The sequence below is a fragment of the Serinus canaria genome, chromosome 6 (genome assembly GCF_022539315.1).
Source record: "Serinus canaria isolate serCan28SL12 chromosome 6, serCan2020, whole genome shotgun sequence".
Taxonomy (NCBI): domain Eukaryota; kingdom Metazoa; phylum Chordata; class Aves; order Passeriformes; family Fringillidae; genus Serinus; species Serinus canaria.
The window spans coordinates 28,433,726-28,452,531 of record NC_066320.1 but is presented as its reverse complement, the minus strand read 5'-3'; the positions used below and the strand labels follow the sequence as shown (position 1 = coordinate 28,452,531).

At 39.1% G+C, this 18,806-nt stretch overlaps 1 protein-coding gene across 1 annotated transcript; it reads right to left on the bottom strand.

Moving 5' to 3' along the window:
* Positions 1-83: 83 nt before the first annotated feature.
* ENO4 (enolase 4) lies at positions 84-17,761 on the bottom strand. The gene is made up of 14 exons (XM_030241360.2): positions 17,627-17,761; positions 16,286-16,414; positions 14,892-15,082; positions 13,918-14,066; positions 12,115-12,281; positions 11,780-11,911; positions 10,329-10,394; positions 9,613-9,660; positions 7,607-7,774; positions 6,280-6,405; positions 3,849-4,044; positions 2,854-2,921; positions 2,193-2,310; positions 84-323 (listed from the first exon to the last, which is right to left on the bottom strand). Exons 1-14 carry the CDS (start codon positions 17,759-17,761, stop codon positions 241-243), a joined length of 1,776 nt encoding a protein of 591 aa, XP_030097220.1. The 3' UTR covers positions 84-240.
* Between the last annotated feature and the right edge of the window lie 1,045 nt (positions 17,762-18,806).

The window sequence follows — 18,806 nt, the reverse complement described above, 5'->3', positions numbered from 1 at the left end:
AATGGTCCCTGGGAAAAGAAAAGCCAGTATTTGAAATCTTTTAGAGATATCTGGCTGGACTGCTCGAAAATAAATGGATTTAGGTATAGTTAATATGTAAGTTTCTTAGTAAAATGTCTTTCTTAGAAATTTATCCCAAAGTTAATGTTGACAGCCTAGGTTAGTGTGCTGTTCTCTGGGAGCTGAGCAGGCAGGCTGTGAATCTCCAGGGCTGATTGAGAGCTGTGGAGGCAACTAATCCTACTCTGGGGCAGGAAGCACATCAGGAAGTTGTCCTGGCTGTGATTCTTCAGCAAAATCAACAAATTCAAGTTTTGCTTCACCTGAAATAGAAGAAAAAAAGAAAAAAAAAAGCTCATGTTTGCTGTAATGGGGTGTGTTGTAAAGTTCTCTGGTGCACACAGATCTTTTTAAAGTCTGGTCATTCCTTAGAAAGGAAGGACACTTTGACTACAGGACCAGGAGAAGGTGCACTGCAGCCTGAGCTGGGATATTTACTGCATTCCTTTCCTCACTGATCATCTCACCTTGCTGCCTTCTGTTTTCCCCTTGCACTGGTGCTCTTGCCAGGTTCCCACCAGCTGACTGTGCCCATAAACCCCTGTCCCAGTGCTGATCCCATAACTGGCACTTCAGCCACCGACAGCTCCCAGGTTTTTCCCAGCCCTGTGACTCCTTCCCCAGCCCTGCCCTAAGCACCAGCCCGGTGTCCCTGGCAGGAGGGGCAGTGCCAGCGAGGGGAGGCCAGAGCAGGTCCCGGAGCTGCGGTGGCACAGCAGCCCCGGCTGCTCTCAACACTCCGGGAGAGGGGCCAGGCGATGGCAGAGCCGGGCTCGATGCTCCTGAGCCCCGAGCAGGCTCCTCGGGGGACTCCCGATGGCCCAGAGTCACCTCGCAGCCATGAGCCACTCGGGGTGTCCCGGCTGGGCTCTCCTGGGGATCCCCAGCCCAGCAAATGAGGAGCTCGGTATGCAGCTCAGACCTGCTCCGCTACTGCCCTGCTGTTGATTTAGCGACTGGATCTCATTTCTGCCAAGTGATTAACGGTGGCGGGAATTGTTGCCGTTTCATTTCATCAGATATAGGTCTAAATATTTGTCAGACTCGAGAGCCTTTGCTTAGACTATACCATTTGAGGAAGCAATATATTAATACTGCTGAGGCAGTTCAAATTCATAGTTCTATAATTACCTATCTTATCTTTGAAAAGTGCGTTCAGTGAAACTATTTGCAAAAAAGTATTTTTTATGTTTCTGGTTTTTTACAATGGTTATTTATGAGCAAGGGGGAGATTTCAAAAAGCTCAACATATTTTCAATTAAAAAAAAATCAATTAAAAACTTTGCTCTATAGCGTGCGTGTCAAGTGCTGCTACCCTATGTGTAGAACACTGGAAATTATTACAAACAAAAGGGTAAAATGACTTAATTCTGCTTCGTGTTTCCTTTTCTTAGGCATAATACAATTCCTGCAAACCCTTTCCTTCCATTCTTCCTCTCCTTGTCTCTCTGCCTCCCCTTTAGACTGCATGTCTTTATTCTGGCTTGATTGATACCTGAGCAAGTGAGAAGTGGCTCTAATGAACTGTTAAGCATTTAACAGTGCCTCGGTACAGTGCAAAAAGAAGATGCAGTTCCTGAAACAGGCAGGCAGATGCATACAAGTGGCTAAGGCTGAATGTGCATCGTCAACTTAGGGTTTTCTTGGGTTTTATTTAAGGCTTACCCACGCAATTGTAGCTCTCCAAACACATTTTGCTGGAAATGTAACACAAAAGAGGGTTGTGAAATGAAGTTTTGTTAGCAATATATGTTTCGGGCCTCGAGGGAGGTGGGGTATTTGGCCTAAAATTCCATTTTGGCAGCTTTTCGACACATTATATGCACGGGTTTTTGTTTTGTTCCTTTTACTCCGTGGGCTTCAAGACTCCAACCAATTAATTCTGGGGGAAAAAAAGCTTAATGTAGGCTACTCCTCAAGAAGGGGTCTATTTTAACATTCAGTAAACAGATAATCCATTAGGACAACAATATACATTGTGGCAAGTGCTATCCTAGGCTTTTTTTGTCAGCCCTTATTTATAGCCTTTTGATTCCGCTTCCCTCCTGGGGTGCAGTTTCAATCATTCTCCCTCCAATCTTTGTGCCCGTATTCATGGCAGGCTGAAAACAAAGTAAGAAAGAAGCTCGTACGCAGCGCTCCATTCGTGGCCAGTTCCTCCTCTATAGCCAGCAGCCGGTTGTATTTGGCCACCCTTTCTCCGCGGGACAGACCTCCCAGCTTGAGGAACCTGGCACCCAGGCCCACAGCCTGCAACGAGAGAGGGCCCGTGGTAAAACTCCTCACTTGGCCAAGTGAAGTCATTCCCAAAAATAAAACACGGTATCCTCAGTCTAACTGAACACCCGCGTCTCTCCGCTGAGAAAAACGGGGAAATGAAACCTTTCCGTGAAAGATTTGCCTGATGCTAACAGTAATTTTCGCTGGCACTTGAAGGGAAATTTTATTTGCAAAAGATTAAATATAGTAGTGTTAAGGATATTCGCTTAAAATGTTGTTACTACGCAGAAATGTTGTAAGTAACTCACAGTTTTTTTATAAACTAATGCAAGCAAATGGATCATACACACTTTTGAATATACTCCCTGCTTTGGCAAATTTCCTGTGTGCTCTCTTTACACTCAAAAGAATAACCATTCTCTGTGGGGGAAAAAAAACCAACCCCCTAGAAAATGCCCATTTTGTAAAATGTTGTTTCTTTCTCAAGCACAAAAAGGCTTTCTCCTTTAAAAATGGTACATGTTAAAAGCAGTATTTTTGCAATTCTGCAATTGAGCAGCTTTCAATACTTACCAGATCCACGAGGCTCTCATCTGAAGATTCTCTATCTGGACTTCCTAATATGGAAATATGTCTTTGACCTATACATAACAGGAGGGAACACCTTCATTAGAGTATAATTTATTATTTGACACAGAAATTGTTTGGACTTCTCATTCTTTTTTTACCCTTGGGCTATCCAAGCTTAAATACAAACAGTAGTAAACCCCACCTGACAAAAATGTAAACGGTATTGCTGTATTTGCTGTTAGCTACATTAGCATTCTGTTTTATTTTCAGATGGATAAGGGAACATCTAACATCCTGTCCTGATCTCTGCCTCTCACTGATCTGTCTGATCAGGCTGTGCTATTTATTTTAAATGTGTTCCTCACTATAGTAATTATTTTTCGTCCATTCAAAAAAGAATTTACCATCCTGACTGAATGGAATCTTTTAGTTGCTATTTACTCACTTCGATATAGCAATTCTGGGTGTTTTTAAGGAACAAGAAAAAACCTAAGCTTTATTAAATTTGTCCTTCTAATACTTAGGTGTAAAAAATTCTGATACAAAGAGAAATCTTACATATGAAGCTGCACAGGTCCTTAATACTCACCACAAAGGCTCAATAATATGTAGTCAATAACCTATCTAAATGCAATTTTAAACAGTTTGCACGTGTCTGAATTTTTAAATTATTAATGCTAAAATTATTCAAAATCGAGATGAATTGACCACATCTCTCTTATTTTCTTTAATTCTGATATCTAACTGCATGACACTTAGCTGCAGTGTCAAAGGGCACCCACATTCAAAACATTCACAGTTTATTAACTGACAACAGTTGAAGCCCTGACTGCTGTTTTAAGCCCCTTGATTTTTGAATCAAAACTTGAATTTCAGTTTCTTCTGACAAGTGCCTTCTAAATTAGCATTTACTTAATTAGAATAATTAAATACAAACATGTAATATTTACAGGTGTGGCTGGTAGGGTTTGGTTTCAGCCTTTCCCCCCTCTACTCACCATCCAGAATTCCAGTCAGTTCTATGAGGTCTGACACTGTGGTTTGGTTAATGTATTTTAGGACAACACCACTGCACATTGCTATGTTTATGTGTTGGTCAGTTTTGAGTTTGGAAATTTGCGTGGCAGCATCTTCAGCAATCAGGAAGCATTTGGAACCAAGGGCACGACAGATGCTACTCCACTGTTCTCTGTCCTGCACAAACAAATTGAGCAAAAATTTAAACAACTAAACTGAATGGAAACTCTAATTGAGGAGCTAAAAATTAAATAATAATCTGGGTTTAATCCTAAATATGCCCTTCATATAAGCATACTATGTTTTATACTGTATTTTAAATCTGTCTGCCTAAGAAAAACATACCACTTGGATTTTCCTTGGGTTTTAAGATTTTGCTAGAAAACATAAATTTTAATCTGAAATTAATCACCACTATTTGTACAAAATATAGTTAAAATATTTAAATTAAATTAAATAGGGATCTGCTATTTTGATTTTCCTACTGAAATTTACTTCTTTTTGATGGAACATAAAATAATTTTTTATTGTTTTATTCAAATTAATCATTTTTGTGTTAATATTTCATGTGTCATAGTTCTTTGAACATCAAATAATGAACAGGAGACATAGACTCAATGGCAGGACCCATAGGGAACAGAAGAATACAATGCTCTCTTTTCTAGGAAAGCTCCATTTTTCAGGGTCTTTGTTTCTTTATTTTAATGCATTGTCCACATGCTACATGGTCCAGGCTAAATAAAGGACAAGGATATGTAAAGAATTTGAAAGAAGAAATTTACGAATTCATTTGCTTGCTTTGTATCCACAGAATGCAAAGTTCTCACATTAAAAACATCTCTGTTTCATAATTCTGCCATTCTTGGTCTGTGGATTAGTTTTTTGTACTTATGTACTTGCAATCAACATCAGGTGCCATTCCTGTATGGATTTCAAGCCTGTGCGCAAGAGAAAATGAAGTTTTTGACACCTGAAAAAATGTTTAAATTCTAACACCAAAGTGGTCTGGTGTCTGGCAATGAATTATTGAACTGGTACCAGAACTAATCCTCAAGGATCTAATTATCAGAGGCAAAGAGGTGGCATGGGTAAACCTTGGAGATTTGGGAGGAGGAGGAGAGGCATTTCCCTTAACTCTGTACTCTGTTCCCAACTGCCCTTCACTGTGTGCTGTAATTCTCCTGCTGATTCTCATCTTGCACATATTTTCCTTCTTAAGAATTCCCAAGGAAGTTTGCAGCCCTGGCAGGAGTGGGGAATGACCTGGTGTTTTGGAGCCTGGTAATTCAGGAGTCAGACTGAAACAACACAGGGAGGCAAGGCTAACCAGAGTGAGGTCATACTAAACACAGTTATTCAAAAAATGAACTTTTAAAGTTCCAGTTAAGGACAAAATCAGTTGGATTTTGCAGTTCATCAGTTTAAGAATTATTGATTCAGGCACTGGGCAGATTCACAAACATCACTTTGCTTCTCCCTTTAATCACAGTCTTTATCTTTTGTTCATGAAAAGGAACTCCCTACATTTATTTTTAAGAACATAAAATGAAATTTGACACCAAGAGCAAATTTTGTGTTAAGTTGTGCAACTGCAGAATCTCAACTGTAGGTTCTGCAGCAATTAAGTTTTTATTCTTTTTTTTAACACATGGAGATTTAACCTCATGTATAAATGTGAATATTTAAAGTTATACAATCTCTTTTATCCATCTGTAGCTCGATAACATGCTTAATATTATTGTGCTTTATTGTTGGAGTTGATTGGCCACACTAATTAACTCCTCTAACTTTGATCACAGAGGTGTCTTACTCCCACCTGAAAAATTTTGCAGAGCAATGCTGCCAGTGACAGGATTTGGTTATAAATATCCATCACAAAGAACTGCAGCAATAACATTCTGGTGTTTTTGGGGCTGAATATACAACAATGTTCAAATGTTTGCTTCTCCAGCTTAATATAATATTGCAATTCACATCAATTTTTGTAATACACTTGAATTTTATAATTTCACCTTATAATTTGAATAGTGTACATAAAGAGGGACATGTAATCAAAATAAGCAAGTAGAATCAGATTTAGTAAGGTAAATAAGCAAGTAGAATCAGGTTTAGCAAGTAGAATCAGATTTTAACAAAGCAAATTCTTGTAATTCTTAAAGGTATGTGTACTGACTGTATTCTGTCAGGATTTTCCATCAGAAATTATGTAAAAAGTACTGAAAAATTTGGATATTGCCAATAAAATATATTCAAAGAAATTGTTAGACATATTTTCTAGTGATGTTTTTGTGCTTAAAAACTTGAAAATCAGAAGCTTTGTATTTTACATGTTTTGTAAAAATGAGAAAAGGTCAGTGATGTGCCACTGAACAGCACCACCCGTTTTTAAAGGACTTCACTGTGGAATCTTACCTCTTTTCTTAAGGGATCTATTAATGCAATAATAAAAGGAAAATTATTAATCATTTCCACATACATGGCAACCATTTCATCAGGACTTTTGAATGTTCCAGTGAGTATTTCGTACTTTCCTTTCCCCTAGAAAGCAAAGTAAAAAGCATGTAAGATAAGGAGTTAGGACCCTGAAAAGCAGAGGGTACCCATCTCTGTAAAGGCAGGGGCTGTGTGTGCTTCAGTCAGGAGGCATTCACTCATCTGCCTCACCCTGTGTCTGAGCTGTCAGCACATTGTTACAGAAAACTCTGCCTAAAGTGACACCGTGGGCTCCAGTGGGCTCATGCCAAAGGCTCTGAACAATGCCACTGCCAAAGAGAGATCTATTTCAGCATTTTTTAGGCAATGCTGCCAGTCTGACACAATTACAGCATGAAGTTAGCAATATTTTTATTGAAGCTCGTGTGAAAAAAAAATCTCTTTTTCTCTCCCCAAAAAAAAAAAGGTGATTTTTTTTTCTCATCATTTTCATGAAGAAAATATTGCTGGGGCAAGGAGTGCACCCTCAGTTCTCAAAAACAAGACACTGTCTTTCCCTTCTTTCCCCTTAAAAAAAAAAATAGACTCATTTAAAACCAATCTCATCATTCTGGGAAGCACAAACTGCAGCCTGGGAGGAATTTTAAGGGCACACTGTAAAACTGTGCCAGGATATCCACTGCTTTAGTGGCTTTGACAGTACAATAACAGAAAGTTACAGAATTACTGGTAATTCAGTGGTTAAGATTTTGCACATTCTGGTATAGGACACAGATATCACAGCCAGGAGAGCAACTGCTTTCAGAAAAGATATTGGTAATGGAAGCTTTGGCACTACAGAACACCCCAACACAAAAGCTCATGAGGTACTAAATGGAATTGGAACTTCCTTTTTCTGCTTACAAAAAACCTGAGTGATTGTGGAATAAGGGGCAAGAACTGTAAGACTTTATCAGGAGATAAACAGATTTTGTCAAATAAAAACATTAAAACACTGATATTAAAACATTAATGTTGATGCACAATGAGATGGGCACTAACGTGTATATAAACATATCCTAGTAAACATACAAGCAAATGTCAGGATAGTTTGAAGAAAACAAGAGATGTAGCTTAATATAATGGAAAAACAAGCAGATTCAGCCAGAATTTATAAATTCAGAGATAATTCTTTCTGTTTGCTTGATTGCTACCTTTAAAAAGGGATTTAGGAGCTTGTAGGTGAGTCTGCAACATAATAATAATGTTAACTAACAGCAACATTTATTTTAAAACCCAAGCAAACAGAAATTGAAAAATAACTTACATAATCCATTAATTCATGAGCAGCACAATTTATTGCTAAGTACATGTCTGTTCCCAGCTCCAGACCTATATTGTTGCAAGCTGTTTGTATTTGGAGTAGCAGTTGTTCTAGACTATCATGTCCTGTTATGAGGCAGCCTAAGTGTGATATTCTTTTTAAAGATGATGGCTGAAAGCAAAACAAAAATAATCATTTTATTTACACACACAGTGATTATACATATTTATGGGCATTTTTTCACTGTCATTTCAGTCTGCATTTAGTCATCAAATTATAGATTTGTTCTCACAAATCTCCTTAGTGGCTTTAAGGACAATTGTCTAGGAAAGAGGGATTATCAAGTGCTAATGAGCAGAGAGCAATAGTCCTTGGAAATATGTCTACTCATGCAGATCTCAAGTCTTGTATGGCTAGCACTGGTTTAAAAAATTATATTAAAGGCACTCTTAACAACCACTGGGTTGCCACAAATGCTCTGGTGCTATGGAAAAACTCTTTGCCACAAAAACATATCCTCCACTTTTAAATAGCTTTTGCTCATTAATCCTCAACTATGACGTTGATATTGACTCTGGAGAGTGTTCAAGAAACCTCAAGAATCTCCCAAGACTTCTAGAAGGAACAAATTTCATAGAGGGGAAATACCTCCAGGCCAGCTGCACACACTTGTCTGCTTCAGGGACAGTATTGCTGAACATCAGCCACATTTGCAAGTATTGAACAAATATTTCATGTATTTCCTTCTGTTGTCAGTTCTTCTGTAGGCATTCCAAGCACTGATTTTTAACTTTCAAGTCTGGGAATTTTGGATTATAAAGATGCAGCAACAGACAGCAAAAAAAAAAAAAAAGCTGCAGTCTTCCTGCACTTCAGATGGAGGTTAAATCTGCAGTTTCATGTGGTTTTCAAGATGTCCATATGCTGTGCCTTGTTACATTTGATTAAAAGCATCGAATGTTTTTATATGTATAAAAACATTTTTCTCTGTCTAGTTTTCACTTCCTTAACCTAAATAAGTTCTTCTTCACTGCCTACTTTAAAATTTCTCTTTTTTTTCCCTCACAAAAAAGTTCAAACTAACATGGTGCCTTTATCAGTTTTAAATTCAGTTTCACTACTGTCTCCTTTAGTTTTCTCCTACTGAAATAAATAGATTTTTTTTCAGAAAATCTAATGCATTGTTTCCTTGTGTATATTTTACAGAAATATTCTACCTTCTGATTGCAGTACATATTGTGGTACTGATACAGAAACTACCCACCAGGAAAACATTGGTCAGCATCTTCATCATGATGAGTTTTTTGTTGTTTTGGCAACAATAAAATAGGAAAGCTTTTGTTGATCCTTTCTCTTTATATTCACAACAGTAATGATTCTCACCTGATAATATTTAAATCATCTCAGAATGAAGAGCAAAACCTGCATGCCATTTCCATCCCACTATCTGGAAAACTCACCCACAAACTACCAGTTTTGAAGGGATAAAAAAGATCATTTGAGCCATACAAAATAATGACCTGTGGAATACTGTGAGTGCTGCCCTTTGGCTACTGGTTTGTACCAGCCAAAGGCTCAGAGGATGTTATCTATAACCTCAGACTGGACCTGGGCACTGAATGCAGCAGGATAAAGAGGGGAGTTATGCTCCCAGGGCTGGGAAACAGCACAATCCATAAATCTTACAGGTTTATGGTCTACACAAAAGTTCTCTGCTGGTGCTACAGGCCTGCAAAATACTCATTTGGATAAATTACCAGGATTTCTATCTGAGAAAAATTATCAGATCCCAGAAATTTCCCCATTTCCTCTACTGCCCCCAAAGGGAAGGTATAGTCAGAAGAATTTAAATTATTATGTAAAATATGAGCATTTGGAATATTTAAGTCTTGCCTTGACCTTTCCAAAATGGTGATGTAGATTAATTCTTCCTTTGTTAAGAACATTTTAAGTTTCCTGCTGCTATTAATACCTTGTTGAAGGCTTAGAGATAAAATCTCTTTTCTTACCTGAGCTTTATGTCCTCTTCCTCTCCTACTGTCTGATCGTGAACCAGGCTGTTGGAGTGAAAGAAGAAAGAAATCAATTCAATGGAAAAAGAAAAGAAAAGAAAAAAGAATTGACTGAATTTTGGTCAAAAGAGACCAAATATTTCAGTTAGGAAATAGCTTTATTTAATAGTTTTATTTTGCAGTGGTTACTAATTTAAAATGTTTATTTCTAGGTGGACATCTGTCCAACCATCATTTGTTTTTCAAGACATTCTCACCCAGTCCATCAAAAATACAGGGGATCTCAAAAATGAGAATCTAGACTCTGTACTTGGAGAAAGACAACAACATTGCTTTCCAAAAAGCACATGCACACACTGAGACTGATTTACTGCTACAGTAATAGCACCTGTAATAAAATATGTTGTGTGTGAGAGGTGTAGCAAGGTCAGAATATATATTGTATATGCCCTCTGATACCATTCACTCCCTCCCAGGATATTTCTGAAGGCAAACAGAAAGCCTTATGCTTAGAACAATGATTTGTTCTAAGTTTTCTGATTTAGTATCACCAAATGGCCAATGTTTTATTCATCTGTCAGAGAAACACATCCTCTATTCTGTGTCACAGGCCTGTAATAGGCTAAGTGTTCCATGTGGATGTTTAAAAGGATAAGGGTAGTAAAAGATCAAATGAAGTAGATCTCACTGCAAGAACACATTTTTTATTGTACCGTTTTGCCTGGAGACTCCATCTTTCTTGTCATTTCTTTCTGAATTTCCTGAACTCTTTCTATGCCCTGAAATTAAACAATAGTAATCTTCAAAAGAAAGTTATGTTAACTCATTTTAGCAGCTTAAATCAGAAGAGACACAACACTCATTCTAAATGCAAATTTTAATAAAAAGTCTTCAAAAAAGCTCAAACCATTAGAGACTCCTAAACACAATCTCTCCATCCACAAAATGCAGTCATATCCAATGATAAAGGGTTAGCAGCAGTGGAATGAGCTGGACTATTTGATTATGGGACGTCAAGGAAAGCACTCTCCTCCCCAAAAGCAGCCCTTCAGATATCTAACAAGTAAAAAATATCTGGGTCTGCATTTATGTCTGAGAAGTGGGAAGGTGACAATCCCTGTTTCCATCTGTAACTCTGCCTAAGACTTCCTAAACTCTGACAAGACTGAGTGCATTTACCTTCAGAATACTCCCAAGAAGCAGGAAAAAAAAAATCACTGTCTTGATTTTAAACATTGGGGAACACTCCAACTAAATGAATTCATTGCTTTTAATGCAAGGCTCTTTTTCCTTTTCAGCTGAGCTAGTCAATGTTGAGTGTGAACTTCGTAAAGGACATTTCAGATTTTCTCACACTGTGCCAGTAAAGGAATACTGAAGGGGACAGAAGTCAGTCACAGCTGGCAACAACACAGCACAAACAGCTTTGAATTCTGCACTGCAGCAAACACCTTCCTCCTCTCCCATGGGCACTGGGAGGCATCCTGGCTTTGAATGGGGCAGAATTAGGGACCTTGTTAACAGCTCTGGGGGACAAACCAGAAAAGTTAAAGGAAAAGCAAAAAGAAAGAGAATCGAGCTCAGCTATTTGTTCAGGTCAGCAGCACACAAAGTAGAAATCAGAGCCCTAATGGAGGCATCTTGTGCAGATACATTCTTTAATGCAACACATGGCTAAACAAAAAGAGAGAGGGCTGATCCCATCTGTCTCACCCATCCTTCTTGCTCTTTGTATTCCCTTCTAGTGTCACAATTTCATTTTTAAGCAACTTAATATTTCATGCTTTCTTGTGAAATTGTTATGGGTCGGTTTGTATGCTATATCAAACAACTGGCAATATCTATAATCTATTACTGCAAAATTTATTATTGTGTAACACAATTCCTTGACATCTTCTTCAACGCACTGATTTTTCCTCTATACAAACATCCATTTTAAATTAAATCTTCATGGTTCTTCTTTTAAATAATCTTTTTACTTAATTCAATGTTATTAGTGTTAGAATTCTGCACTAACATCTGTTAAAACTTTGGCCTTCTAAGCTAACAAAAACTGAAAAACATAGTTTGTAAGGACTATATTGAAAAGACCTACATATTTATGTACATACGTAGTTAGTATGATGTCTATAGAATACATTTATTTAAAAAAAGGAAACAGTACCTGCTGGAGTGATAACTCAACTGGTGGTATAAGCATAACTTCTTTGATTAATTTCAGTTTTGTAGGTGAATTTTTTTCACAGTTCAACACAGTAATCATTGGGAGTGGTAGAGTAATTTCTTTAGGTGATTCCTGTCATTGGGAGTGTCAGGTGAAAATAAAAACGTGAACATCAGAATAATTTCTTATATATTTTAGTTATGGTACAGGGTTCAAACACGGGCAATGTGTTAAGGGTGTATTCTATGAGGCAAATTTAATAACACTGTCACAACTGGCTGCACTAATTATGATAACTGGGATGAAATAAACCAAATGACCAAAGCCAGATGTACCTTGTGTTTCAGCAGTGCAGTGTGTAAGTACAATGGGACACAGCTGATGGTGGCCCCAGCCTTTGCTATGGCAAGTGATGTTCCCCCAATGGCCAAGCTGCCACACAGCACTGCCTCTGCAGGCTCTGCAGGTGGGATGGAATTCCCTTCCAGTGACACCTTCTTTCCTACAACACAGAGAGTAGTAGCTAAACATTTCCTTGGTTCTAAATATAGATCAGCTTGTGGATCAGAGTTATGTGAGTAAATATGGTATTGTCATTTCAGTGTGTACTCAATGCACAAAACCCCAATAATTTATTTTTTAAAAACTAATTTTGTCAGCTGTTTTATATGGAATGACCTTACAAGTAAGAAGAGTCCCTGTCCTCACTCTGGTTTCAAATGCATTTTGGGTCTCTTTCTCTTGGAGACCTTTCAGCCACTGAAATTTGTATTTTTATTTATCTGTGTTTGAATCCAACAATATTATATCATTTTTCAGGTTCCTTTCCAAAGCATGTTTTCAGTCTTCTTTATTGTCCTCCTTAACTGCTCGGATTTTGCATAAAAAATTGCAGATTACGTTATAACCTGATTGAGAGTACAAACACTTGATTTAATCTAGTAATGACTGTGAGAAAAAATTCAGGCCTATTACAACTAGAATTCCCAAAGAGAAAAAAAGGTCTTTTAAATATTACACATTAAATTTTCATTAGAATTTATTTCCCTTTCAGATACAATAACTTTGTCCAAAATGCTTTAAACCAAGCAGTTCCCACTACCATATTTATTGCCTACACTGCTTACATGAACATTTAGAGGGAGCACTGAAGCTGCAATAAGTGATCTGATTCCCAAGAATCATTGCATTGGGGACTGCTTGATATTGGCTCCAAATGGGCACTGAGTCTAACAATAATATTACAGTCAATGCCACAATTAGTGAAAATACATAATAGATGTATCAGCAGAAGCTTGACTCAAGTATCAAATACACCACAATGATATCTGGATGGACCTGACAATTGCAGAAGTTAAATCTCAGGTGCAAGGTGAATTTACTGTGCACACATCCAATATATGAAGTGGGAGGTATTTTACTGACATTATATGATAGTTGCAACTAAACTGATAAGAAATAATAATTTGCCAAATTTTTCTGCCCTTCCAACAAATGACAGCAACCCTTTTTTGTCTGAGTTTAATGTATAGATGGAGATAACATATGGTGGTTTTTTTCTTTGGGTTGTTTGGTTTTGGCTGTGTATTCTTACCTTGTTTTTCTAAGTCTCAAACCATTTTTTCCTTTTTCCTCTAGTAGGATGTTTGCTTACTTCCTTTTACTCTATACTACCCCTTACTCCCATCGCACCCTCTTCTTTCAGTCTCTTTTGCTTTTCTCTGTATTTCCTCATTTTCTCAGTGTTAGAAGGAAACTTTCCTTCCTCTTTCATTTGTTTTCAGCTTCTATCTTAATTCTATTTCCTTTTTACTACTCAGTTCTGTGATTTCCTTTTCTTTCCTTATCATTTTCATTTTCATTCTTCATTTGCATCCTCCTCCATTCTTATTCCTCACTCTGAAGAATAATAACCTCCTGTCTAAACCAACTGTAAAACAAAGGCAGAAACTGTTCAACCAATGCATGTGAATGATGAGGAAACTGTATGTTCCCCTCCCTCATTTTACTGCAGAAACTGCTGTGATCAAAAAGGTCAGGAGAGAGTAACCAAACCCTTTGAACATGAGACAGGGTGTCTTTTAGGACCTTTTTCAATATCTGTTTGCAGAAAATATTAAAATTAAATAAAGTAAAACCTGGTTTTCGTCCCTTTTTTTGCTTAGGTGTTGCGGCTGAACGGCCTGAAGCAGGGGAAATGACTTTTGCTGCTTCTTCTTCTTCTTTTTTTTCTTTTTCTTGCTTTTCAATTTCCCTTTTTTCTTCTACCTTGTTTGCAAAGTATTCACTGAGGGAAGATGCATAAAAATTACTGGGGCAAAATTTTGTCAGACATGTAACATATAGACAGATGTGATGCCCACTAATGAACACGCTAGGAGGTAAAGTGCTTGTATGTGAGCTACTGCCATAGATTCCCTGTGTGAAGATGGAGAAGTCCAAAAATTTATTATATCATTCTTTTTTGGTAGTCATCTGCAGCACTGATTAAACAAAAAAGGACCACAAGGATTGCAAATCTTAGTACAAGCTTTGTAAATCACTCTGGTTTGAAAGTCAGCTCTGAGCAGACAGTCTGACCATGAAGGATTTATTTCCTTTGCATGGGTAGTAACAGATCCTGTCATGACTTCATGACATCCATCAGCTTGGCTGAGGTTAAGACAGTGAGGTGAAATGAATTTCAATTACATGCATGAAGTGAAATCTTCACCCATGGGTTACAGAAAGCCAATTCAGGCAAACTGAGTATGTGAGATACATAAAGTAGTGTAAACAATGCATTAATATCTTATTTAGACTCATTTTCCAACTAAGTCCTTATTCCCTTTCTCAAGGTTTTCCTAAATCCAGTCCATGTGAAAGGCAATTAGGTCTGCTTGCTACAGCCTGTGTTCAGTGTTGCAACCCAAACCAGCATGCTTTTTATATCATAATTATGAAAAGCAGGCAATAATGTAGTGAGACGGGTCTGAGACAGACTTTATATCCTAAAAATACTTTTTAAAAAGTAGAAACTTTGTATATTCTACATGTCTTTCATTACAATATAAATTAATGGTGACTATTTCAATATTCAAATGCAATAATTTTCATAATATGAAAGACCTACCCAAGCATCTTATCAGCTTGACACTGGTCAGTAGGGTCCAAGTCCCTTAACATTGTGTTCAGTGAGTCACTAACCCATTCCACAGCAGTATGAACAGAGTCATTTCTTTCTTCCTCATCAGCTTCAATTGTTTCAGGTAAAGCATTTTCAGGTATTTGAGAATGAGTAGCCATTACAGTGGAACAAATCCTCTAGGGGAAAAAAAAAGAAAACAACAAAAAAAAAAATCCCCACCAAAACAATGTAAAAGGGTTAAAACACTATTTCATTTCTAACCTGGAAATGTCATTTGTAAGACTAAGAGGTATGTGCTTACCAACTCTACAAGTACATATCTCCAAATCTATTTGCTCCACTTGTCTTTTCTCATCCAGCATCTTCTTTTTAGGCTCTTATACTTTGGTAATTGCAGACATTATTCAAGCTTTTTGACCTAAAATTATAACTACATAGGCAAAACCCCTCTGACAGATCTGTGCTATCAGAATAGAATGGAGTTATTTTAAGGACCACACAGTCATTAGGACACCTTTTATTGCAGCTGTTGGTAGCCTGTTGTACCATGATTCATCAGCATTCATGCTTAATGCCATTCCTCATGATCAATTACTTTTGTCTTACTTAGATAACTCAAACCTATCTTTCTGTACTGATTAGCAACAAATGATATTAAGAAAATTCACTTAAAGGAAGACATAATTTACAAATTCCCCACAGTTGCCTCCATTAAGAGTATTAACTTTATATCCTGTGAATATCTACGAGGTTACATGTAATTCAAGAATTAAGTGAACCAGAGTTCAACTGAGGGAAAGTAGAAATAATTACTCCACAATAGCTAGAGCTGCAAAGATGTAGTTTGAATATTTCAGGTTGGGGAAGAGGTGAGCCATCAATTCTGCACTGCAGGTACTAAATGGGTATGTTTGACTTTACTGTCACCCACATCAGTCTATTAGCTCAATGTAAAAGAAGTGCCTCTATCCATACTTTTTTTCAACTGTACTGTATTTTTCTGAAAATGCACCACAAAGAGAAATATAAAGATCTGAAAATTAAAGAAAAAGGTGAAATGAAAGTGAATGTATAAGGTTAGTACAGGTGTAAGGAAAACCTACATGATCATTAAGATAGAAAAAAAAATGTTATACAGAGATACACCATCAGGTCCCACTCACAAAATATTGTATAATTCCTAAAAAATAAAGTTTTCATAGCTGCTGCCACTGTCTAACTTTTCATTACACCTTTTTTCCAAGTTACAACTCTCAACTGGGATTTATGTCTTGTCATAAACATGGAAAATAAAATGTTCCTTGGGATGTGAGAAGACTAGTACCTCTCTCAGATATTGTCCTAGTAAAATATATAAAACAAGAAGAAGCAGCTCATACCTTCTCATAGTTTTTAACTGTACAGTATATTTCCACTTCTAATGTTGGCTCACCAACTCCATCGAGAACTTTTCTTCCAACTAATTTGCATATTACTGGAGCTTTTGAAAATTTAGAAAAGTAGTTAGCCTTAAATGAAAGAGAAAGAACTCAATTAAAAGTCAATTTCCAGGCAAAGAGGCTTTTATTCCATGAAATACCTTAGAATCAAATCCACCACTAAACAAATCCACTACAGGTCTCTTCCAACCCCGCATATTCTATTATTCCATGATTTATATGTTCCAGCAAGCTGTGAAAAAGTGGAAACCATGACTTCTGGTAGGCAGAGTCCTCATTCTTCTTCCAACATGGTCTTTACTGGGCCTGATGAACGATCATAACCCAATACATTTGGGTCTGTGTTCATAGTTAACAAACACTGATGCTGGTTTAGGAAAAAGATTGTATTTTCACCTGAGGTTTCTACATACTTCCTTATTAGTTTCATTATTCAATCCAGTATTGGAGAGGCACCAAACCATGGGTCATGAAGTGGGAAAAGCACAAAACAGGGCTACAAAGAAGAGGAACATGCCAACTACCAAGCAAAGCAAGGAAAGGTGTTACCAGTTCCAGTCCCTTCCACTGATGATGGCAAAACACTTGGAAATGGAAACAATGTAAGATGGAATGAAATATTTCCATCCCACAGTCACTCCCCCATCAAAGACCATACTAGAAATCTTTTTTTTTTCGAGAGCTGCTCGCTATTCTAGTATCGGCAATTCCAGTATTGCCACTAATTGAAGTTTCATTACAACTACTGTCAACAATATTTTGCCAAGTGGGAACAGATAAAATTGGTCTGGTTCTTGACCCTTCCATGGGGGCCCATTTGCCTTTCACGAGCAGCTGCAGAGGGAACAGCACCCAGTCTCCTGTCGCCGCTGGCCCGGGAGTCATCTCTGCTGAGCAGCAGCTTTGCTAGGGACAAACACTAGTCCATCTGTGGAATACTTCGTTTTTGAGTCGAGACAAGAGACAAGCAAGCAACAGAGGACAAGAAGCCCGGCTGCTGCGGACATGTACCGGCACAGCACCCAGCTGCCACGGGCCACAAACACAGAACCACGGCAATGCTTGCCCGGGCCAGGGGACAAACCACTGAACTGCCACCACAGAGACGCCGAGCTCCTCGCTGCCCACCCTGGCTGAGGTCAAGGGCCGGGAGGGGGCACGGGCACGGCAAAGGCACGGGCACGGTAAAGGCAAGGGCACGGCGGGCACCCACACGGCCCCTTCGCGGGGCCAGGAGAGGCCGCTCCGCTCCTGCCCTGCTGCTTCCCCGCCCCGCGCTACCAGCTCCCCGTAGAGATCCTCGGGGTGCAGCGGGAACAGGGCATTCAGCGCGTCCTCCATCCGCTCCGGCACCCGCTGCCCTCGGTAATACTCAGCCGCCTCCTGCCGCAGCCGCCGCCGCTCGCCCGCCTCCATCGCGGGGCCGCGGCCGCTGCCGGGCAACGGAGCCAGGGAGCTCCCGCCCCTTCCCCCCGCTCCCCGCCAGCCCCAGGGCGGGCCGGCGGCACCTCAGGGCGCTCTGCCCGGCCCCACGTTCCCGGGGCTCTGCTCCCACAGGGAACGCCCCGGCTTGGGGCAGAGCTGGTGCGGTCTGGCCCGCTTTGCTTCCTCAGTGCCGTGTGGTGCTCGCACTTCCCTCAGAGCCCGGTCACCGCCTTCCGAGTCGGGACAAATCCGACCAGGCTGTGGTTTGGGAAATGTCTGGTGAAGACGACGCTGCAATACGCTCGCAGTAACTCCTAGGTTTGAAAGCCCTCCATTTTCAATGAAAGGAAACATTTCGCGACCTAAATGATCATTTTTAGCCCGCAATTTCCTACAAAAACTTTCACTTTCTTACACTGTTCACTGGTAATTTTGTTGAAGTAACTGAAAATGGAGATACTTAAAAGCTGTTAGCTGCACACTTCCCCAGCTCTAAAATCAATATGTGTGGACCTTTGCTCATTGTGTGCTCACTTCTCCAGGTGGGGTGATAATGAAGAAAAATCCCTAAGGAATCATTTTCTTTTCCTTTCACATCCCTTAGAAACACTATGGTACCTCTCCAGAGATTTAAACCCTCTTTTTTTAAAAGCTGTTTCCTCTGAAAAAGTTTCTAAACTGACACTACCTGTTCCTTGAGGAGAGAGGGTAGTGAATGCCTCATTAGATTTTCTTACTTCAGGAGGAGTTGATGTGGTGGGTGGCTGCTCCTTTGGGCACACAAGTGCCTCAGGAGGGGCTTGTGCAGTCAGAGTCCTGGGTGGCAGTAGTCACACAGTGCCAGATATTTGTCACATGCACAGGCTTGCCCCAGAAATTAAGTGGTCCTGGAAGAACAGGCTTGCCTAGGATTATGAGGAAGGCTGATATACTCAATGGCTGTTGTGCCTCTGTTTGTTCCAAGTGTTGCAGCTACACTACCTAAGTTGCAAAAGGAAAGTTAAGGATTGAGAGAACAAAGGGGTAACAGCGTTGG

What these genes read in the sequence shown, in the direction of transcription:
- ENO4 (XM_030241360.2), bottom strand. Translation starts at nt 17,761, where the DNA reads ATGGAGGCGGGCGAGCGGCGGCGGCTGCGGCAGGAGGCGGCTGAGTAT. An exon ending in CAAGCTGATAAGATGCTTGG is followed by an intron (nt 14,067 to 14,891) that starts GTAGGTCTTTCA and finishes ATCTTCCCTCAG; the next exon opens with TGAATACTTTGCAAACAAGG. An exon ending in ACTGACTGGAATTCTGGATG is followed by an intron (nt 2,922 to 3,848) that starts GTGAGTAGAGGG and finishes TGTTATGTATAG; the next exon opens with GTCAAAGACATATTTCCATA.